Source organism: Diabrotica virgifera, chromosome 7 (genome assembly GCF_917563875.1).
Source record: "Diabrotica virgifera virgifera chromosome 7, PGI_DIABVI_V3a".
Lineage (NCBI taxonomy): Eukaryota > Metazoa > Arthropoda > Insecta > Coleoptera > Chrysomelidae > Diabrotica > Diabrotica virgifera.
Window position 1 is genome coordinate 34,433,964 of NC_065449.1, and position 24,966 is coordinate 34,458,929.

Genomic DNA, 24,966 nt, shown 5'->3' on the forward strand with positions numbered 1-24,966 from the left:
AGAAAGGTATAAATAAGAAGAAGAAGAAGAATAAAATAAGAAAAAGCTTTTTATACTGTATGCCAAATGATCAGCAATCTTCTTATCCGTAGCCATTGCTTGAGCAGTAGTCTTTTCTTCAATTATCAGTTATATTTGCATATTCAATTTAGTTTTCTTAAAAATTCCGTTTTAACTTCGTAAAATTGCAGAATGTTCATATCCTGCCATCAATATATTGATTATTTTATTACTTATTATTAAGAATTTTCTCTACTAATGTTTATTAAAATCCATTAGAACCATTTAGAGTTATTAATGGTTAGTACAAAGATCACCCCGTTAACATAAATATATTTTGTACATAAATATCGGTGATCCATTAAATAATACGAATTACAGTAGATTTATATTTAAATGTTAATGACACAAAAACTTGTCAGTTACAATCGAAACGAATCGTGCATGTCAAATATAAATAATACATTACGGCAAATGGCCAATAATGTAAAAGCAATAAAAATTTTAAGCGGATTTTGATGTAAATTGTGTAATATTAGGATATCAATAACATATTGTTATTTCCAAATAGATTTCTATCTGCCATGTAATACACGGAATATCCGTTTTTTATATGTTTTTTGTAGTAAATACCTAGAGTTACACATAATACAGGGTGTAACAAAAATACAGGTAATAAATTAAGTCACATATTCTTGGACCAAAAATAGTTCGAATGAACCTAACTTACCTAAGAACAAATATGCACATAAAAATAGTTACAGCCCTTCGAAGTTACAAAATGAAAATCGATTTTTTCGAATATATCGAAAATTATTAGAGATTTTTTATTGAAAATGGCCATGTGGCATTCTTACGGCAGGACCACCTTAAAGAAAATATAGTAAAATTTGTGCACCCCATAAAAATTTTATGGGGGTTTTGTTCTTTTAAACCCCCCAAATGTTTGTGTACGTTCCAATTAAAATATTACTGCGGTACCATTAGTTAAGCACAGTGTTTTTAAAACTTTTTTGCCTCTTTGTATTTTTTCGAGAAGGCACCTTTTATCGAGATGTGGCGTCTTTTTTAATATGGTTCAAAATATACCTAAAAATGTAAGTCATAAATAAATTTTCATATTCCTACCAAGTCTCCATAATAGTACTTAACCATATACAAATATGTGGTGGATTTGACAAATATTCAAAATATCTCGATAAAAACTGACTTTTCAAAAACATACCTACAGCCAAAAAAGTTTTAAAAACATTGTGTTTACCTATTGGTACTACAATAATAATTTAATTGGAACGTACACAAAAGTTTGGGGGGGGTTTAAAAGAACAAAACCCCCATAAAATTTTTATGGGGTCTCCAAATTTCACTATAATTTTTTTCTTCAGATACTACTGCCATAAGAATGCCACATGTCCATTTTTGATAAAAAATATCTAATAGTTTTCGATTTATTGGAAAAAATTGATTTTTATTTTGTAACTTCAAGGGGCTATAACTTTTTTTATGTGCACATTTGTACTAAGGTAAGTTAGGTTCACTCGAACTGTTTTTGGTCTTAGAATATGTGATTAAATTTATGACCTGTATTTTTGTTACACCCTGTATATTAATTGACAGTTATTTTTAGAAAAAATGTTTCTCGTTTTTTTTTGGAAAGATTTAAACAAAATTGTTTCTTTTTCATAATCTAAGTTTATCTGGCTCTCTCACAAAAGTAATTCAGAGATATTGTATAAAGTTAGATGTCTAGGGGTGTGTTCCAGGTTGGAACTAGAGCTGTAGTTGACGAATCGGAGAATTTTGGAATTTGGATATTATGAGATGATCAGTACTTTTTAATTATATTATAGAATGGAGGATATGTGCGATTGTTTTTAACATAATTTTCCTTGAAACATTCCCCAATGTTGTAACGTAAATAATTGAACCAGTATGGGCAGAAAGGATTTCCCATGTTGGGCGCCAATTAAGTGTAACGTAAATTGTACCTGGATGTGGAAAAACACTACTTCACCTTTACTCCCATAAGCATGCAACTGAACATGTTTTGTCTCTTTTGGCCAAAAGATAAATTCGAAAGTAGAGAAAGCATACTATGTTTCACAATACTATGTTTCATAATCATAATCTACATACTCTAAAATGCTTCCATCTGTACGCAGATCTTTATTTTTGGAGATGCCATATTTTTAGAACCATACACACTTGATCTTGCTTATAGAGAATTGTAATCTCATAAATTTAAAGCGATTTTTATAGTGATTTGCCGCACATTGCAAGTTTTTTGTATGGACCATATTTATATTTATTCCTTTTGAAACTACGACCAAATTGTTGAGGTAGATGTTCTAATATTTTATTTATTAAAATAATAAAAAGTGATAATAGATTTCTGCACTTCCTTTTACTTGCTGGTTCGTGTTTAATGTACTACCATTTACTCGCACTTTAAATAATTCTCGTTTTCTTAGAAAATTGTGAATAAAGTTAAGAGGCTACATCAGTGTGTCATCAATATTGGTTTTCGAAAGTTCTGCGAACTTTCAAGAGTGCGACAATAGTGCATCGACAGTACGACAGTGACAGTGACACTATACTATCAAAACCGAAGGCACAGTATTGCGATAACAATAATTATTATAGATACTCATAGGCATGCTTAAGGTTGACAAGTCAGTCAAGTTCGATTTCTTGTTATAGATAATCGATTTTTAGTAATTCCAATGTGACACAAAATCTAGGCATGGGATAAAATGTTTATTTGAAGAGAGTGTATTTTTTGTTTTCCTTAATTTTCACATACTAACATATTTCTTAAACTAAGCTGTGTACCGCATTCTTTACGACATTTTTAAAAATGAGGTCATTCTTCTGTAATGATAACTTGCAACTTCAACTTCGAAAGCGCATGATTAGATGTTACATTTGGTCAGTCCTCTTGTATGGTGTCGAAGCATGGGCATTAAAAATTTCCACAATTAATCGTTTGGAGGGCTTTGAAATGTGGCTGCACAGACGTAGGTACACTGAAAATACCATGGACGGCTATGCTGACAAATGTGGCAGTCCTTAAGAGAGCAAATGCTGCCCGCGAGCTGCTTGATAACATGAAATATAGAAAGATGGCCTATTTTGGACACGCAGTAAGGGGAGACCGGTATAATATTCTTCAACTTATTATGATGGGTAAAATCGAAGGACGCAGAGGAATTGGTAGAAAGCAGGCCTCTTGGTTGAAGAATAGCAGGGAGTGGACAGGAATAAAGAAAGCAGAAAAACTATTTAGAATAGCTCGAGACACAGACATTTTCGCCATGTTAATTGCCAACGTCAAGGGGAATTTATAGAGCACGTTAAGAAGAAGACCGCACTCTTTACTATAGTCCGTCTAGAAAGTATCCGGAATTTTATATTTTTCCTAATTTTAATAGATTTCCTTTTTGTAACATTTTAAGACAAAAGTATTGCATCAAGTAGGTTGCGCCGATAGTAGGTTATGAACAAAATCGCATGACAACACCATCTGTCAAATATTGTTGTTTGTAAACAGACTTAAGATTTGTGAAATAATGTCGCAAGTAGAAAAACGAAAAGTGGTGGAATATTTGTATATAAAGGGTGCTGTGCTAATTCGGAAAAAGTGCTGTGTATGAGACAATAACGAGGATAAAGAATGGCATAGACATGACACATAGACCAGTTTCGGGTAGACCGCGTAAGATTCGCGGAAACAATTTAAATGCTTTAGTGGCTTTGGGACGAAAAAATCCGAGCCTAGGGTTTCGAAAATTAGCGAACGGATTTGGAAATCAATGAAGAATAAAAGTGGGCCCAGAAACTGTCCGCGTCTCACTGAAAAAGCAAGGCTACATATCAAGGAATCCAAAAAAATCCCTACAATGACACCTCTGCAAAGGCAACGAAGAATAGATTTTTGTGAACGTTTTCGAGAAGATAATTTTAATAATGTCTTTATATCTGATGAAAGTTGTTTCCAGCTTGGTGCAAGTCATCTGTAAGTCCTATCAAGAGAAAATGTTACCATTCAAATTTCCAAATTTCCCACTAAAATAATGGGTTGGGGAGCAATATCTCAGCGTGGTGCTACACCTGTCTCTATAGTTAATGGTACTGTTGATAGTGCGAAATATTGTGACATCCTAAATGGTTTTCTTCTTGAAACGGCTCATGTTTTATATCCAGAGGGGTGGCGTTTTCAGCAAGATAACGGAAGATGCCGTACTTCTGCTTATACTCAAACTTGGATGCAAAAACACGAATTCCGTCAACAATTCCGTGTTGCCAACACGGCAACAATTCCGTGGCCAGCAGCATCTCCAGATCTTAGCCCCATTGAAAACATATGGGGACTGATGAAGACTGAAGTGGAACGAGCAGCGTCACGAGATAAAGAAGGTTTGATTCGGTCAATTTGACAAGCCTGGAACACCATTACCGAAAATCATGGCGTTGACTTAGTTTCGGGTGTACCTGGACGTTTAGTTGTAAAGTCTCTAGATTTAAATGGAGGTTGTATAAGTAAATGAGATGAATTATTTGTTGAAATTTTATGTTTCAAGTGATAGAAATAAACACCGTAAAATTATAATTCTGCTTTCTTTTTTCCGGATACTTTCTACACGGACTATATATTATGAATATGTGTGCCAAATAACTCGACAAAATATTCAAAATTAAAGCTGCAATCTTGGAACGGGTTTTCCGCACGCTGTTACCTCTTAATGATTTGAGAATGAAGTCTATTGAATTTTATTTATTTTGTTATACTTCCAAAAAGGTTATGAGCTATTTTTCTTTTCAGCTTCACACACATGAGGTGGTAGAAGTTTGTGCGAAAATTCTTTACCAAGTCGAGTTATCAAGAAATACTTTGGAACAAATGTGGGGCTTCAGTGTTGAGGCAGAATTGGTTGAAAATGCTGATCGACAAGACGAATTATGTTGCTACGTTAGCAGAGTGGAAGATAAGAGCGTGGCTATGCAGAATGGTAAGTGTTGACTTTAATATTGATCATTATCATAATTAGCCCTTTAAATATCGTCCGACCACATTGTTGGAGGACATCCTCAATCACGATGAGCATCATGTCTAGGTTTTCATTATAAAATTTTCTTGGTCCATTTCATCTTTGAATCTGGCAACTTATCCTGCCCAGTTACATTTCAGCGTTATAATTTTTCTAACTGCGCCCGTAACACCAGTTTTTCTTCTAACTATTTTATTTGTAGCTCTGTCTCTGAGGGATATATTTAAAATTGGGGCAGCATTAGCTAACACAGTTTTGGATACCTTGTCAAGCTTAGGGCTTGACCTGAACAAATTGAGAGGCCAAGGGTACGATGGTGCTTCCACGATGAGAGGGCCCTTCAGAGGGGTGCAAGCGTGCATCAAACAGAAACTGCCTGTAGCGTTGTACACACACTGTTCTTCACATACCCTAAACTTATGTTTATCAGATGCAAGTAACATACCTTCTATAAAAAATTGCATGGGCGTTATTAAAGAAGTCTGCGCATTCTTCCATAAGTCAGCCAAAAGAACTGAAGTATTAAAATTAACCATTACTGAATGTTGTCCTGAACAAAAGAAAAAGAAACTTATTTCTTTATGTGAAACAAGATGGGTGGAGAGGCATGACTCGGTGCTTTTATTTAAGGAACTATTGGAACCCGTCAGTCTTTCCCTTTTGAAAATTGAAGAAGAATCAAGTGACTCAGCGCCTAAGGCACACGCTCTAGGTAGTTCTATCACTCAATTTCAATTTCTTGTAAATACTTTTGTTTTGAGCCATATGCTGTCTAAAACACATAACTTATCTGAGAATCTTCAAAAAAAGAACTTAGATCTCACACAGGCTGTGAAAAATGTTTCGAATGTCTTAGATCTGCTTTCAAAAGAAAGGGAAAATGCCGATAACAACTTTAAAGTCCTGTATAGTCAAATACAGGAGCGGGCTGACAAACTTAAGATTAAAGAGGAGGTTCCTAGAATTTGTCGCCTTCAAACAGCCCGCAACAACGTTCCATAGAGTACCCAAGAAGAGTACTATCGCCGAGCTGTTTATTTACCTTACCTAGACGATTTTTGCAATTCGCTGAAGGAACGCTTTGAGTCTCACAAGGAAACAGTTGCATCCTTACAAAACATCCTTCCAGAATTTTGTATCAAAACTGATTTCTGTGCATTGGAACCTGCTTTCAATTCCTATGAAGAGGATTTGTCCCATAAAGAGGTTGTGGAAAGCGGCTGTGGAAAGAAAGGTGGAGCCAAGAGAAGTATGAAAATCTTCCCAAGTCAGCCGTAAGCTCTCTTGAAAAATGTGACCAAGATTTCTTCCCAAACATTTATGTTCTATTAAAACTGCTAGCAGTTCTGCCTGTTTCTGTGGCAACCGTGGAAATATCGTTCTCAAGTTTAAGAAGGCTAAAAACATACTTGAGAAATAGCACTTCGGAAAATAGGCTTAATGGGCTAGCGTTGCTTTCAATCCACAGAGACTTTGCAATAAGCAATGAAGAAGTTCTTGACAAGTTTGCGAGTGTACCAAGAAACCTTGATTTTGTGTTGTAAACTTAAAATATAAAAGTTGTAATAAAGTTGTAAACTTAAAATATTAAATTAAAATAAAAATATACCAATTCTTTAAATTTTTTTTCGTGGGAGTATACCCGAACCCCCCTCTGCTTATTCCATACCCCCCCCCCGGATTCCCCGGTTATTGGCCCCCCCCAAAATATTTTCCTATATCCGCCACTGGTTTACACATGACCTTAGAATTAGAAGAAGAATCCGTATAGGCCTCATCAAACTTACAGTTTTCTGATGAAATTAGATGCCCGGCCTATCTATCCAAAATGCCAGTGCCAACTAATAGTCAAACACACTCTTACCGAATGCCATCAATTCAGTGAAGAAAGACGACAGCTATATCTCAAACCACAGCTATGCGACATTCTAGGACCTAGGTCTAGGTGATTCCAACCAGTTAGACAGAGTTCTTCAGTTTTTTAGGAAAATATCATTGTATCATTAACACTAAAATATTTTTATATAACATTAATTGTTAATCCTATTATACCTCTTGTAATGTTGTTTGTAATTGCCTCCGTTTAAGTGCTATAGTAGGCGAGCACGTTAAATGTAAATAAAAAAATAATAAACAAAAAATTTCACGATGGTTATAAAAAAAGTGTCTTACAAAATATCATAATTTCTTAAGGAAAACTTGCTACAAGTCAAAATGAGTATTCTTGCTTTTCCTTTATTCACATAGCTGGTTGTCTTGCTATATACAACATTTTCCTTTTCTTTTCTGTTTTTTTATTACGCTTTATTAATTTTTCTCTCACCCTGTTCCCCTGTATAACTTTTCTCTACCTTTTTTTATGTACCACTCTTACTCTCCATGCTATCTTCTTCTTTCGGTGCCATATGTCCCCCTAATGTTGTAAATTACATTGGCTAGTTGTTCAAGGTCTTCAGCTAATCGGAGTAGTTATCCGACACTACGTATTCTTGTCCAATCACATATGTTCTTAAGCCTTGATATCTGATTCATTCCGATTCCTCTGTGGTCCCAGATTTTACCTTTCATGATAAGCTGAAGGATTATGTACCGGTCTTCTTTAAGAACATGTCCTAGGTATGATTATTTTTTATTTTAATAGTTTTCATTAACTAAAGGACGCCATTTGCTCTATTTAGTACAGCTTCTTTGGTATTCGGAGCATTCTTCTATACAATCATATCTCAAACTCATCTAGACGATTGATCGTATCAGACTTTAGAGACCTGGTGTCGATGCCAGGTAGCAACACTGACCAAATATGGCATTTGATCATTCTTTATTTTAAGTTTAAGCTGTTTTAAAATATCATCATTTTCTGTTTCAGGTATTATCAAAAGCGACGAAATTATGGTGATCAACGGAGCGATAGTCTCAGATTTAGACATGATGTATCTGGAAAGCGTGCTTCAAGAAGAACTGTCTCTCTGTATGATGATGCGCTCCTCACGAACCGAACCACCAGATCTAGCAGGAATACTCAGAGCAACGGACGATATTATCGACAGTCTGGTCTGTCCACCACCTCCGTCAGAGCCGCCCGTCATCAGCGAGGAGATGATCTCAGGGCTCATCGTACCTGCCCCAGGTTGGAGTGAGTGAAATTGGGTGTTGTGATTGTGTTGTGTGGTAGTTGTATTGATTTGAAGATAACTAACCTTATAAAAAGTTAGATTTAGATTTTGAAAAGTACTTATTCAAAAGCATAACTTTACTTAAGCAAATATTTAATAGTTATTGCTGTTATTACAAATGACATCGACTGTATAGGGTGAGGCAGATAAAGGGTCTGTTAGAAATATTTCGAGAACTAAAAGTAAGAGAATCATAAAAATTGGAATACAGGGGTATTGAGGTATGAGCTATTTAATGAAAATATTTTGGTCTCTTTACTACTTCCGGTTATACCGGAAGTTGATTGTAACTTCGTTTTTGTAAATGGGACACCCTGTATATTTTTACATTTTTGGATTCTGCTCGATATCTTCTTTCTTAAAATATGAGGTTTTGTAATATTGTACAGGGTATTTTAAAGATAATTACGGTTTTTTATAAATTTTGTTACAAACTTCACTCCCTGTAGAATTGTGCTGATTTTATATCAAAAACTCAATTTATGTTCAAGTGATTTTAAATATAGTCTTTTATGATTAAAAATTATTAATATATAGAAATGTTTAATATTAGTATACAGGTTTGGTCGAAACTCGGAATGAGTATTTTCTGAGTTTTCTTAAATAGAACGCCCTGTATTTTAGTACTGTAATGAAATTATATTTTATAGTACTTTTTTATTTCTTAAGCATTCCCTATACCTAATTGCTTTAATTTGTAAGTTATTCGTAGTTCTTTAAGCCAAACATTAATGTCAACAAAAATTACGTGAAATTTTATTAGGTTTGCCGTGAAAATTTTCAATCATAAATAATTTTTTGAAAATAAATATATGTTAATCTAGAATGACGCTTAATTTATTAATATTGGATGAGATATCAAAATGCCTGTTTTGTTAAGATTGTTGGTGCATAAAATAATAATAAAAACAAACCATATTCTACCTAGTTGGCTATGGCTTTGACACTAAACTTGATTACACATTACACATTGTATTATTTTTATAGTTCCAGTTGCTTTGTTACGTAATTTTTGTAATGGGGAACTGATTAGTAAAGTTTTTGTTCTAAATAAGAGAGTATAACAAAAATGTACTACTAGCAATAAGAATTTATCATGCAACTCCCTGATAGACCGATAGACGACAACCAAAAAGAGAAACTTTTCAAAGTTTACTAGAATAGTTTCGATGTACTAGACACTTAGATTACGAGAACGTTCATACTAATATGCAGATTCTCAGTGACACTAACATTTAATTCATTTTAATAATTTACAATAGTTTTTGTTGGATCAGATTTCTCGTAATATAAATGTCCAGTTCGTTGAAACCGCTCTAGTAAATTTTGAAAAGTTTCTCTTTTTGGTTGTCATCTATCATGGAATTGCTGATGATAAATTCTTATTGCTAGTCGCACATTTTTATTTGTTACACTCTCCTAGAACAAAAAAACATCTGAATCAATTCCTCATTAGAAAAAATCATATTAGTAGGTAATGGTAGCAAAGCAACTGGAACTTCAAAAATTAAAGAATGTTTAAGCAAAGCAAATGTTTAAGCATATTTAGCATCAAAGTTATAGCCAACTAGATAGAATATTGTATGTTTTTATTAATATTAAACAAACCACCAATCTTAACTACGTAGATATTTTGATATATCAACCAGTATTAATAAATTAAGGATCAGTCGAGATTAATATGTGTTTAATTTGGGAAAGTTATTTATGATTGAATATTTTCACGGCAAACCAAATAAAATTTCACGTCATTTTTTTGCAATTAAGGTTTGCCTTAAATAACTACGAATAACTTACAAATTAAAGCAGTTAGGTATAGGGAATGCTTAAGAAATAAAAAAGTACTATAAAATATCATTTCATTACAATACAAAAATACAGGGTGTCCCATTTAAGAAAACTCTGAAAATACTCATTCCGAGTTTCGACCAACCCTGTATACTAAAATTAAACATTTCGCTATATTATTAATCTTTAATAATAATAGACTATACTAAAAATCACTTGAACATAAATGGAGTTTTGATATTAAATCAGTACAATTCTACAGGCTGTGAAGTTTGCTACAAAATTTATAAAGAACCGTAATTGTCTTTTAAACTACCCTGTATAATATTATAAAACCTCATATTTTAAGAAATAAGACATCGAGCAGAATCAAGAAGTGTAAAAATATACAGGGTGTCCTATTAAAAAAACGAAGTTACAATCAACTTCCGGTATAAACGGAAGTACTAAAGAGACCAAAATATTTTCATTAAATAGTTCATGCCTTAAAATCTCTGTATTCCAATTTTCATGATTCTCTTACCTTTATTTCTCGAGATATTACTAATAGGTCCTTTATCTGCCTCACCCGGTATATTCAAAAGTTTTTTGACTAATATATTTAAAAATATGATAGTAAATCACGAGGAAAACCAGGAAAAAACCTCGTGATACTACCCGACATCGTAAATATTTGGTCTTACAGTTAATTTACTTTCAAAAAAATTATTTTTTCAATTTAATTGTGGCTTATATCCCATCCAAATAGTTAATCATAAAAATGTCACAAGTAAATTGATTCAGAACAACATTAAATATATTTAAGATAATTATATACCGTTTAAAATAAATAAAATATAATTCTATCTTCTGCAAAGGAAAAATAACATTATGCTTATTACTGTCATTCGAAGATAATAGAAATATTAAAACGATACAATACACCACACAATATGTATACAATAACTATCTCGCTACGCGGAATCAACATATCTACATATCCAGACCTAGACATCGCATTTCAATTCAATGCGATAACATTGAACAATTACACACAGTCACCCGTCCATCGTTATTACCGCTCACTGCGGTAACGGTTACGGTGGAACGCCACGTAATACTGTGGCGTCTACCCAGGCATAGTTCCACCTCAAATCCGGTGCATCTCTGCCATCGAGCTATTGCTAATTCAATACGTTAGCAACAACTGATTTTATGATTCTCCTGGCTCGTCTTAAATATGCTCTCGATGCCACTTCTCCTTCAGTTTCGCCCAGCGATGATATGAAGAGGGGATGCGTCAACTCGGATACTCCTACGGTCGTCTCTGGTCGACCTGCCCATCGCCCGCTATGGCGTCATATCATTACACAATATTGCGAAAGATGTAAGACCAGATGTAAGATATGACCAGTAGTCGCCTATGATAGCGAAACATGGACGCTAACAAAAAGAAAATTAAAAAATGCTAGTCTGGCAACATAAAATCCTTCGAGTGATAATATTGCCCTTGCAGTGATAGCGTGACAAACGAGGAGGCGCAGACACAATAACGAATTAGAATCTGGAAAGGAAAATCTAGTCAGAGAGGTAAAATTATGGAATAAATTCATTTTTTCGAGAATGGGAGATTTTGAAGAGTTTTGTGATGTCCACTGTAGGAAAATGATATTATAAGGGAACATTATTTTCATATTCAGTTTTTTTTTCAATTGTTACTATCTACAGATAGTATTTAATTATGATTCCTTAATGGCAAGGAGATAGGTTTATATTATTTGTTATAAATAAATATAAATTATATAAATTACAATATTATCTTTAAACGAATATCTTTTTGTTGTGAACGTGAATGAAATTATTTAGCTTACTTTCTAATATTATCTTCAAACCAATATCTTTTTGTTGTGAACGTGAATGAAATTATTTAACTTACTTTCTAATATTTATAGCCCAGTAAATGAACGGGGAATATGGCGATGCCGTGTAATTTTCAGGGTCAACTCCGAATTGCATGAAAATTTGGATATAGGTTCTACTTACCCTCCACTTCAAAGTTGAAATTGTGCCGTTGGTTGCTTTTACTCGGGGGGTGACAGTCACCCCTTCTCGAGGGTGAAAAAACATATATTCAAGATAAGACCGGAAATGGATAAATTGACTGATTTTATGCTCCTTTTGTTCTATAGAGTTTTTTATGTAAGTCGATACTTTTCGAGTTATTTTCGATTGAAAATATTTATTTTTCGACAAAAAAACTACGTTTTCGGACGGTTTTTCGCAAATAACTCATAAAGTAAATACTTGATAGAAAAAAGTATCCTTAGCAAAAGTGTAGCTTATAAAAAACTGAAAAAAAAATGGTGTATCAATAAAGTCTATCAATTGAATAAAAACAAAGTTGTAGCTCATGAAAAATACGTTCTTGTGCGTCTAATTCCAAATCGAATATTTCAAGGTTAAATCACCGAAAAATTAAGTACTTTTCGGGAAAAACCTATTTAAACTTTTTTAAAGTGTTTATAAAAAGGTTTATTAGAATTGTTCATAAAAGTTTCTAGCATTAAAAATAAGCGAGTTACGCTCAAAATAAAGTTGGCCCTCTATTTTTTTGTAAAAAAATCATGCAAATCTCCCCGTGTTTAGCTCCTCAAATGAAATTAATCGCTACTGCTTTACAAACAATTTACTTACTTATATATTTTTTATATGATCTGTCAGTCTCACCGGTTTAAAGTGCTTATTTTTGAAAGGGTTATAGTTAAAAAAGCTGGAACGGGTCACTAATCACAAGTGTATGCAAATTTTGAACAGCCATATCTTAACCAATTTTTGTCTTGCGGAAAAACAAAATGAAACTAGCATATTTATAATAACAAAACCTATATTTTTTACTGTTTAAGATTTTTCTTATCACTAATACTTTTTAAGTTATTTTGAAAAAAGGAAATTTTTAAAAAAATTTTAGAAAATTTTGTTTTATTATAAAACCAATTTTTTTTCAAAAATAAGCACTTCAAGCTAATCAAACTTACAGATCGTATAAACAATATACATACAGTTAAAATAAATGGTAAAGCGGTAACGATTATTTTATTTAGGGTGCTAAATAGAGGGAGGTTTTCAAAATAAATTTTTTTACCAAAAAAAGGGGCCAGCATTTTTTTCAGTGTAACTCGTTTATTTTTGGTGGTAGAAACTTTTGTAAAAAACAAATATAAATATTTTTTTTGGTACTTTAAAAGTATTAATAAGCTTTTCCCGAAAGTGCTTAATTTTTCGGTGATTTCGCGTTGAAATATTCGATTTCAAATTAGACGAATAAGAACGTATTTTTCATGAGCTACAACTTTGCTTTTTCTCAATTTATATACTTTACTGATACACCATTTTTTTAAATTTTTTTATAAGCTACACTTTTGCTTAAAATATTTTTTTTGATAAAATATTTAATTTTTGAGTTATTTGCGAAAAACTGTCTGAAAACGTAGTTTTTTTTTTCGAAAAATCAACATTTTCAATTGCGAATAACGTGAAAAGTATTGACTTACGTAAAAAACTTTATAGAACTAAAGTTGCATATAATCGGTCAATTTATCCATTTCCGGGCTTATTTTAAACACGCGTTTTTTACCCCCTGAGAAGGGGTGACTGTCACCCCCCAAGTAAAAGCAACCAATACGACAAATTCAACTTTGAAGTGGAGGGTAAGTAGAACCTAAATCCAAATTTTCATGCAATTCGGAGTTGCCCCTGAAAATTACACTCCAAAACGATCATTTATTGGGCTATTAAGGACTATTTAAAGACTATTTAAATCACTAACCGTTACTTCCAGGTAAAGACCGCTACTCGACGGATTCAGAAAATCCACCTTCATCGATGACAGACTCGGGAATCAGAGTCAGTTCCAGGACCAACTCTTTTGAAATAGAGAATTTGCTCAAAAGTGCCGAACAAGTGACCGGCTTCTGTCGGTCGCCAGTAGAATCGAGGAAAACTAGCAGTCCGACCGGAAGTATAGTCAGTAATACTTCTCAGGCGGGTCTGACTCCTTCCAGACAACTTTCTGATGCTGAAAAATTGAGAAAAGTTATTCTAGAGCTTGTGGATACGGAAAAGGCATATGTTAAGGTAATTCATTGAAAATTTATTTAAATATTTAGGGGAAAGGCGGGCAAAATGGGGTACTTAAGGTTTAAATTGGAATTTAAAAAAAGTCTGTAACTTTTAAGGTCTTAAAATAAGACAAATATCATTGTTATAGTAGTAACTATTTATTAATATAATTTAAATTTAAAAAAAGTCAAAGTTTTTTTTATTATATGAAAAAACAGAAACTAATGTAAATTGCCCCATTCTGCCCGTCGTATAGGGTAAAATGGGGTACCAAATTGAAACCAAGAAAAGCCTATTGACAAAATTCGCATGCAAGTACTACTTTATCATCCTCATCTTCTACACCTGCACATGAATTTTTAGCCCATTTAAGGCAACTGGATCAGCTTATCCATCTTTCTGTGGAAGTTGAATAAAATTTTCGGCAGAAGCAGTCAGTGTCACTATCTTCGTCTTCTGAATCTGACTCTACTGTTTTAGTTTTATTCAATTGCGATTTCTTACTCGTCTGTAATTTGGTTTGATCATCGGCTATCTTACTTGGTATGGTAAAAGGGTAAAGACTACCAATAGGTATGGTAAAAAGGTTACCCCATTTTACCCTAGCTATTGGTACCCCATTTTGCCCAAAGAGCAGATTTTGAGATTATGACCTGTTTAAATTATTACAAGTTTGTATTTTTTAACATAATGACGAATACTCTAGAACACATTCACTGTTAGTTGGAAGTAATGATATTAAATAATAAATTGTTTTAGTAACACTAACGATGGATTATTTTTCGGCCGATATTATAACTTGGTTAACTAAAAACGCACATGTACTCTTCACAACAATCGACTAACAGTTAATTATATCTGCTTTATGACAGAAGGCGTAAACAGGCGTCTATAATATAATTTCATTAACGTCGTACAGATGGAGCGAGTGATATTGAAAAAAAAAGGGGGTACCCCGTTTTAGGCAGCTACCCCGTTTTGCCCGCCTTTCCCCTATATTAATAGTACGTTCTTTAAAGGTAAAATATTGCAAAATCTCTAAATTTTAAAGAACCGCTTGGATTGACATGAAATTTGGCACGCACACAGCTAACAAGTCAAAGAAAAAAAGTGATATTGTGTCGATGTGTGCTTTTGCCCTAGGGGTGAGTTTCACCCTCTTTTGGGGGTGAAAAATATATGTTCGAAATAAGTCCGGAAATGAATAAAATGACTAATTCTAAGCAACTTTTGTTCTATAAAGTTTTTTTACCAAGTTAATACTTTTCGAGTTATTTGCGAGTGAATATGTTAATTTTTCTACGAAATAACCACGTTTTCAGACGGTTCTTCGCAAATAACTCAAAAAGTAAGTATTTGGAGGAAAAAAAATTCTTATTAAAAATATAGCACGTAAAGAAGTGAAAACCATGGTGAATATATTAGGTTACTATACCTAGTAAGCAGAGTTATAGTTAATGAGAAATAGGTTCATATTCGTCAAATTCCAAATCGAATATTTTAACGTGCCATAACCAAAAAACGAAGCACTTTTTTGTGGAAAAATGCTTAAAGTGTTTAAAAATGCTTATTTTTGTTTTTTTAAAGCAATTTTTTTGCATCAAAAGTAAACAAGTTACGCTCAAAATAAAGTTGGTCCCTTTTTTTGGTAAGAAATCGGGAAAATCACCCCCTACCACCAGTTCATTTCAAATGAACTTAATTGTTACCACTTCACCTACTCGCGTATGTATTGATCATATGATCTGTAAGTTTCGTCGGTTCAAAGTCCGTATTTTTGAAAGAGCTGTAGTTAAAGGGCTTGAACGAGTCACTTATCACGAGTGTATGCAAATTTAGTAACACCGAATCTTAACCAATTTTTGTCTTACAAAAAAACAAAAAAATACAAAATATTGAGAAAAGCAAAGCCGACGTTTTTTATTGTTTAAGATTTTTAGTATCTCCAACAAATTTTAAGTTATTTTGAAAAAAAGCATTTTTTCAAAATTAAAATTTTTAAAAATTTTACTTAAATACCAAATTTTATCAAAAATAAGCACTTTGTATCGATGAAACTTACAGATCATCTAAACACAAGATAAGTAAAGTAATTTGTGAAGCGGTAACGATTAATTTCATTTAAATTGCTAGTTGGGGGTAATCTTCCTGATTTTTTTTGCCAAAACAAAAGGGACCAACTTTATTTTGAGCGTAACTTGCTTATATTTGATGCTAGAATTTTTTTTATAAAAACAGAAATAAAGATTTTTTAAACACCTTAAGAAAGTTGTAATGTATTCTCTCATTATTTGGATATTTCACATTTAATTATTCTATTTGGAATTTCTCGAATATGAAAATATTTTTCATTAGCTATAACTCTGCTGTGGCTAGGTATAAAGACCTAATATATACACCATTTTTTAACTTTTTTATAGGCTATAGTTTTGCTAAGAATATTTTTTTCGACAAAATGCTTAGGTTTTGAGTTATTTGCGAGAAACCGTCTAAAAACGTGGTTATTTTGTTGAAAAATGAACATAATCACTTGCAAATAACTCGAAAAGTATCGATTTGGTGAAAAAACTGTATAAAACAAAAGTTGCTTAAAATTAGTGAGTTTATCCATTTCGGGACTTATCTTTGACATATATTTTTTCACCCCCGAGATGAGGTGAAACTTACTCCCAGGACAAAAGCACACATCGGCACCATATCACTTTTTTTCTTTGACATGTTAGCTTTGCCTATGCCAAATTTCATGTCAATCCAAGCGGTTCTTTAAAATTTACTGTATAACTAAAAAAAAGAATTCCTTTTGTTGTAGCAGGTATATTATATAAATTTTATTATAAAATTTTCTTAAAAATGTTGAACAAAAACTTTACATAACAGATTGACGAACGTCTTCGATCTTAGTAGACCATCATCAGGTTAAACTCTAGATCGTTGTAGTTAAAACTAGCCACAGAAATTGGTCACAGACATGACCTTTGAATAACAAATGTTAAACCATATTTGCTTAATCTGATGCGACAACAAGTCGATGTTAGAAGATTAAAAATTTATCAAATGTGCGTCTTCATCTTTGATTCATGTTTGCACCTTGCATGTGCTGGTTTTATGAGGAAAGATGAGTTGGTGCGACTTGCCCATAAAACTAGCACGTGCCCGGTGTAAATATGAAGCAAAGATGAAGACGCACATTTGATAAATTTTTAATCTTCTAACATTGATTTGTTGTCGCATCAGATTAAGCAACTCTCTCTCTCTCTCCTGTCGTTTCCCCATTACTGAGGATCGTGATTTCTTCCAATATTCCTAACAATGTTTCTCCATTGGTCTCTATCTTCAGCTGCCCTAAGAGCTTCGCAGAATGAGTTTCCAGCTGAATTCTTTATTTGGTCAGACCATCTAGTTGGTGATCGTCCTCTTGATCTTCTCCCCGGAACGTTTCCAGAAACAATTAATCTCTCCAAAGTGTCGTCACCTCGGCGAACCACGTGACCAAAGAATTGCAGAATTCGTTGCAGACATATTGTGGACAGCCTTTTTTTAATATTGAGTTGGTTTAGAATGGAAACGTTTGTCCTATGAGCTGTCCAAGTTATGCGCAGCATTCTTCTCCAACACCACATCTCAAAGGCATCAATTTTTTGGCGCTCGCATGCGCGAAGAGTCCAAGTCTCTGCTCCGTATGGAAATATTGCGAATACAAGGGCATTCACCAGTCTCATCTTGATACTTTGAGAGATAGATCTGTCTTTCCAAACTTTAGTTAGGCGACTCATCGCATTTTTTGCCATACCAATACGTTTCCGAACTTCTGCTTCACAGTTACCATCGTTAGTTATACTAGACCCGAGATAGACAAAAGTGTTTACTATCTGGTATTTATCTGGTGTTTACTATCAGATTAAGCAAATATGGCTTAAAATTTGTTATGCAAAGGTCACGTAACCAATTTCTGTGGCTAGTTTTAACTACAACGATCTAGAGTTTAACCTGATGATGGTCTGCTAAGACCGAAAACGTTCGTTGATCTATGATGTAAAGTTTTTGTCCAACTTCATTCCAACACCATTTATATAGCGCGACAAAGAAACACCATATAGTGCGACAGATAGTGCCGGGAGCCGCAGCGACGCGGCGTGGTAAAAGTCGAGTGGACGCAAATAATTAACAATTAAAAAACAATGGTCTATATTGAAATAAACAACGATTATTCATCAAAATCTTAAAACTGAATGGTTAAATTTCTATTTAGGCACTTGGTAACCGCAAAAGTAATAATTTACATATAGTCCATGTGGTGAGACCGCTCCCGCCTGAAAAAAATTTCTGATTCGGTTTCTTTGTGGATTCCTATTCAAAAATGTCCCCTTTAAACAAATCTGAAGGGTGCCGGGCGGAATTTTTGGGCAGAAATTGTTTAAGCAATTTTTTTAAACAAATACAAAATATCATGTTTTTTGCTCTGAAACATATATTTTTAGATTTTTTGGGTCAATCTAAACAAGAAAGGTATCTTGTAATTTTTCTCAGAAATTGATAGTTTTGGAGTTCTAGGCGATTTAAAATCTGAAAAATGCGAAAATACGCATTTCGAGGCTTAAAAACTCATATTTAAATTAGTATTTTTGAGGTTGCCAGATACTTAGATTGAAGACTGAACATTCAGCTTCAAGATTCTGAAGAGTGATCGCGTCTAACTTTAATTTATACCTTTGTTTTTTAATTGTTAAATATGCGCGTTTATCCGATTTTTTTGGCCGGTGCGGCGCGCTCCAATTCAAAAATCTCCTATTATCATCCAAAAAATGTTTGTTTTTTCTAAATTCTTTGGGACATTCTAAATAAAATACGTTTCTTGACTTTTTTCTCAAAAGTTAATAGTTTTTTAAGTTATAAGCGATTGAAAATCCGAAAAATGACGAAAAACGCATTTTCGGATTTTAAATCGCTTATAACTTTAAAACTATTAGCTTTTGAGAAAAATGTCAAGAAACTTATTTTATTTAGAATGTCCCAAAGAATCTAGAAAAAACATTTTTCGGAGGAAAATAGGAGATTTTTGAAACGTAGCGTGCCGCACCGGCAAAAAAATCGGATCAACACGCATATTTAACAATTAAAAAACAACGGTATAAATTAAAGTTAGACGCAATCACTCTTCAGAATCTGAAGCTGAATATTTAGTCTTCAATTTAAGTATCTGGCAACCTGAAAAATACTAATTTGAATATGAGTTTTTAAGTCTCGAAAATGCGTATTTTCGCATTTTTCATATTTTAAATCGCCTATAACTCGAAAACTATCAATTTTTTAGAAAATTTACAAGATACCTTTCTTGTTCAGAATCACCGACAAAACTCAAAAATATATGTTCCGGAGCAAAAAAGGTGATCTTTTGTATTTGTTTAAAAAAATTGTTTAAACAATTTCTGCCCAAAAATTTCGCCCGGCACCCTTCAGATTTGTTTAAAGGGGACATTTTTGAATAGGAATCCACAAAGAAACCGAATCAGAAATTTTTCCAGACGGGAGCGGTCTGGACGGGAGCATGGACTAATATAAGGCGTGTAGAAGCCAAGGGATACAAGTGCATTTTCGGTAGTTTTGAGAAAATCAAGTTTGAACTTTCCTAAATTCTACCGCTTGTTTTTCAAAATGATCAGTGATTGGCTGGTCTTTTTAACTTCAAAAACTTTTATGTAATAGTATAATTATTATTCAGAGTGGGAAATTGGACAGATTATAACGATCCATAAAAAAGGCGACCAGCATGAGTGTAAGAACTACAGAGGTATTACACTATTAAACGTTACCTATAAAATATTATCGTCAATAATACAAAAGAGGTAAACGGGTGAACAAAAAATATTATAGGACAATATCCGTGCGGCTTCGTAAAAGGGAGATCAACAACAGATGCAATGCATACCATTAAACAAATCATAGAAAAATCACACTAACATCAACATGAAATAGAGATAGTTTATAGACTTTGAACAAGCCTTTGACTCAATAAAGAGAAAGGAAATAATGAAAGCCCTAAAATATCCAGGAGTAAGTAAAAAACTAAGAAATATAATAAAAATGTCAATGAACAAATCAAAAATCAGTATTCTAACATAAAAGGGGGAAACAGAAGAATTCGAAATAAATAAAGGAGTGAGACAAGGTGGCTCACTGTCAGCAACACTATTTAACCTGACAGTAGATTTTGAGTTAAGAAAGATCCACAAGGGAAACCTAAGAGCATCAGGTAACTAATCAGCATAGGCTAATCGCCTATGCAGATAATATAGCGATAGTAACAAAAACACGAAAAATCATGAAAAAATGATTAATGGAGATTGAAGAAGAGGGAAAGAAGATGGGACTAAGAATTAATGAAAAGAAAACAAAATTAATGAGACTCGGAAAATCAGAACAAAACGGATAGGAAATAAAAAATTCGAGGAAGTACAGAAATACCTGGGCGTTATGATAAACAACAAAGGGGAAAAACGGAGATCGAAGAAAGAATAACTGCGACAAATCGGGTATACCAAGCAAATAGAAAACTACTAAAGAATAAAATATTGACCAAACAAACAAAAACGAATATATATAAAAATAATAAGACCAATAACGATGTATGCAGCAGAAACGATGACTATGACAAAAAAGAAGAAGAGAAATTAAGGATAAATGAACGGAAGATAATAAGGATAATACTGGGTCCGGTGAGAATCGAAGAACAAGAGTATACAAGGAGAACGAATAAAGAAATTTTAGAAGAATTAAATGGTGAAGATGTAGTAAAGAAAATAAAAGTACAAAGAACCAAATAGCTGGGTCATATATGGAGACAAGGACCAGAATCAGTATCAAAAGCTATGGTGTTGTGGCAACCAGGAGGAAAAAGGACAGGTGGACGACCCAGATCGACATGGTTAACTGAAGTAGAGGAGGACCTAAGAGGGGCAGGAATTACTAAATGGAAATAGAAGGCAATAGACCGGATGAAATGGAGATATATTAGTGAACAAATACAATGATCATGGGGACTGATCCACCCCGTAAAATGGATCTAGAAAGCGAAAGCGGCGAAACCCCACATAGGGTGTTAAGCCATATACTATACTACTATACAATTATTCAGATTAAAAAAACTTAGCATGTTATAAGACAATTTAGAATAAGAAAGAACACTTATACCCACTGTCTTCCAATTAAATACTTTGACTGTACTTGTATCTTTATTTTTTAAATATAATATGATTGACAAAACAAAGAACTTTTGTAAAAAAGTAAAAAATTTGCATATAAAATGAAAAAAGTAGGAAACACACTAAAAGTGAACTAAACTAGGCATCATCGCTTTTGAGGCAGTTGTCTGGTTAGTTGGGATCTTCCTAAATATTATCCAGAATGCCTTGATCGGTGATTTGTTATCCTTCCCGTTATTGGTAAGGCAAATTTCTGTAAAAGTTATGATGAATGGGAGGCACAAACAGCATCAACTTTGCTACTTTGATCGTGTTACCCATTCGTCCAAGTACACTTGTACTAACAGGTTCTATCCAAGTTAACTAGGAGGCTGGTCAACTTCCTTGGATCCAACTAGTGTCATTAAAATGGCGTCGTTGTCGGAAAATCTAAAACGAGATGTAAGTACGAAAAGAAAATGGTCTAGAGAGAAGAGCGTTAGACTCATGGAGTTATACGATGCTGAAGAAGCGTTATGGATTATGAATATTAAATCCAATTATATTTGGATCGTGTCAAGCGGCTTTAATTAAAATGTGATACAATGAATGTCGAACACATTGTACACCAAATCTAACAAGTATTGATTATTTGGCTGCCAAATGAGATAACTAACAAGTGTTTGGTTGTTTGGAGTCCAAGGGATATAAGCGTACTCATATCCAATGTCTGTTAAACGATAAACAAACTATTTTTAGGAGTTAAGTGAAATATTTATAATGTCACGACTGGTTTTAAATTCACTTGTATCCTTTGGTCACAACATTAAAATGGGTATTGACTATCTATTACTGTACTTATCTTCAACTCACCCAAAATTGCACTTATACCCCTTGGCTTTTAAACGCCTCATATGAATTTTCAAGTCTCACAAATGCGTATTTTCGCATGTTTCAGGTTTTAAATCGCTTATAACTCCAAAACTGTTAACTTTTGAGAAAAATCACAAGAGACCTTTTGTATTTAGAATTACCCAATAAATCTAAAAAAATATTTTTCCGAGGAAAATATGAGATTAATGAAATAGAACGCGCCGCACCGGCAAAAAATCGAATGGACACTAGTCCAGAAAGCCACTGCGCATCCGCTAGGAAAAATATTCTAATTCGGATTTTTTGCACAATCTTACTCAAAAAAGACCCCTTTTAACAAATTTGCATGTTGCCAGGACCAAAAGTTTGTCAAAAATTTTTTAAACGTTTTCTTTTGTTTTTCTCCTAAAATTATTTTTTTTGCATGGAACAAAATTTTTTTAAGTTTTTTATATCATTCCAAACAGAAAAGATCTTTAGTGACTTTTCACTAAACTTGATAGTTTTTGACATATAAGCGATTAAAAATTGAAAAATTGCGAACTCGGCCATTTTTAACCCTCAAAAACTATGTGAAAAACTGAAAATTTGAATGTTGCCAAGGTAGGTGGATATTCTTTAAACATCGATTAATGAAATCCCAAACAGTATTTTGCAATACAATATCAAAAACCCCTTTGGTTTTTAATTGCCAATAAAGCGTGCGCGACACTATTTTTCACCGTTACATGTGTATACAGTATAGTGCAAATGAAAGGAATAAATTCGTTATTTCGTAAACCGGTGACTTTAAGGAAAAATCCCAAAACAGGTCGGTTTTTATTTTTAAGTTATGATATTGTGGCATATATAGTATACTAGTGACGTCATCCATCTGGGCGTGATGACGTAATCTATGATTTTTTTAAATGAGAATATGGGTCGTGTGCCGGCTCATTTGAAAGGTTCTTCAATTCTCTATTCAGTAATATAAACATGTACGTAATTATTTATACAGGGTGTCCAAAAAATTTTTATTAAATTAAATCATTTGGCAAATTGACAAGAAAAATAAATTATTGGACACCCTGTATAAATAATTATGTAATTGTTTATATTACTGAATAGAAAATTAGAGAACCTTGAGCTAGCACACGACCCCTATTCTCATTTAAAAAAAATCATCGATTACGTCATCAACCCTAGATGGATGACGTCACTAGTATACCATATATGTCACAATATCATAACTTAATAATAAAAATCGACCTGTTTCGGGATTTTTCCTTAAAGTCGCCGGTTTACGAAATAACGAATTTATTCCTTTCATTTGCACCATACTGCATACACATGCAACGGTGGAAAATAGTGTCGCGCACGCTTGATTGGCAATTAAAAAACAAAGGGGCTTTTGATATTCCATTGCAAAAAACTCTTCGGGATTTCATCAATCGATGTTTAGAGAATATCTACTTACCTTGTTACCTTGTCCACATTCAAATTTTTAGTTTTTCACATAGTTTTTGAGGGTTAAAAATGGCCGATTTCGCAATTTTTCAATTTTTAATCGCTTATATGTCAAAAACTATCAACTTTAGAGAAAGGTCAATAACGACCTTTTCTGTTTGGAATGATCCAAAAAACCTAAAAAAATTTTGTTCCATGCAAAAAAAATAATTTTAGGAAAAAAACAAAAAAAAAACGTTTAAAAAATTTTTGACCAACTTTTGGTCCTGGCAACATGCCAATTTGTTAAAAGGGGTCCTTTTTGAGTAAGATTGTGCAAAAAATCCGAATTAGAATATTTTTCCTAGCGGATGCGCAGTGGCTTTGTTGACTACACGCATAATTAACAATTATAAAACAATGATATAAATTAAAAGTAGACCCGATCTCTCTTCAAAACCAAAAAACGAATATCTAGATTTCAATTTAAGTACTTGGGCACATCAAAAATACTAATTTAAATATGACTTTTAAGCCTCGAAAATGCTTATTTTCGCATTTTTCAGATTTTAAATCGCTTATAACTCGCAAACTAATATCAACTTTTGAGAAAAATGGCAAGATACCTTTCTTATTTAAAATGTCCCAAAAAACCTAAAAACATATTTTAGGAGCAAAAAAAGGTGATCTTTTGTATTTGTTTAAAAAAAATTGTTTAAACAATTTCTGCCCGAAAATTCCGCCCAGCACCCTTCAGATTTATTTAAAGGGGACATTTTTGAATAAGAATCCGCAAAGAAACCGAATCAGAAATTTTCTCAGACGAGAGCGGTCTCACCACATGGACTATTTGGTCAATTTGAATTATTCTACTTTCAATAGTGATAGACAACGATCATAATCTGTAAAAAATACGATGGTTTGATTATCATCGCTACATCAATTTTACCCAGGAGCCTATGTAAAAAACGAAAACAAAACACCGAATGTACGTATGAACCAAACAATTTAAAACTACATTTATACCCTGCTATACATTCTTCCTGATTCGCCATTTTAATTGTTTGATGTAACTGTGGCAAACACCTGTGGACAGTACATATATCATCCCATTTTTTCATTTCAACTTGTAATTTCCGATTTTCAAATGCCATAGATGTTGGATTTATTTCCACACATTTCAGTGAAAAAGATAAAGGCGGTTCATAAAATTGGCAGTGATCCAAACACTATATCTTAACTGAAAATATCAAAAGAGAGACCCTGTTTACATGGAAACTTTATAGGTATATTTACAACTCACAAAATCTAAAAGTTCTAGACTTCGCACATTCCGCCCACATAAATTGAAAAACAGCTTTTAAAATAACGATAAATCTTAGG

At 33.1% G+C, this 24,966-nt stretch overlaps 1 protein-coding gene across 2 annotated transcripts in view; it reads left to right on the forward strand.

Annotated features, from left to right (window-relative positions):
• LOC114326465 (protein still life, isoforms C/SIF type 2) overlaps positions 1-24,966 on the forward strand; it is a 684,303-nt gene that overhangs the window by 534,552 nt on the left and 124,785 nt on the right. The window contains exons 7-9 of one of the 2 annotated variants that reach the window (XM_050656785.1): positions 4,823-5,009; positions 7,915-8,181; positions 13,827-14,122. In XM_050656785.1, coding sequence (XP_050512742.1) covers positions 4,823-5,009; positions 7,915-8,181; positions 13,827-14,122 — 750 coding nt within the window. The remainder of the gene's footprint in view (positions 1-4,822; positions 5,010-7,914; positions 8,182-13,826; positions 14,123-24,966) is intronic. The other variant, XM_028274852.2, reaches the window with a different exon arrangement.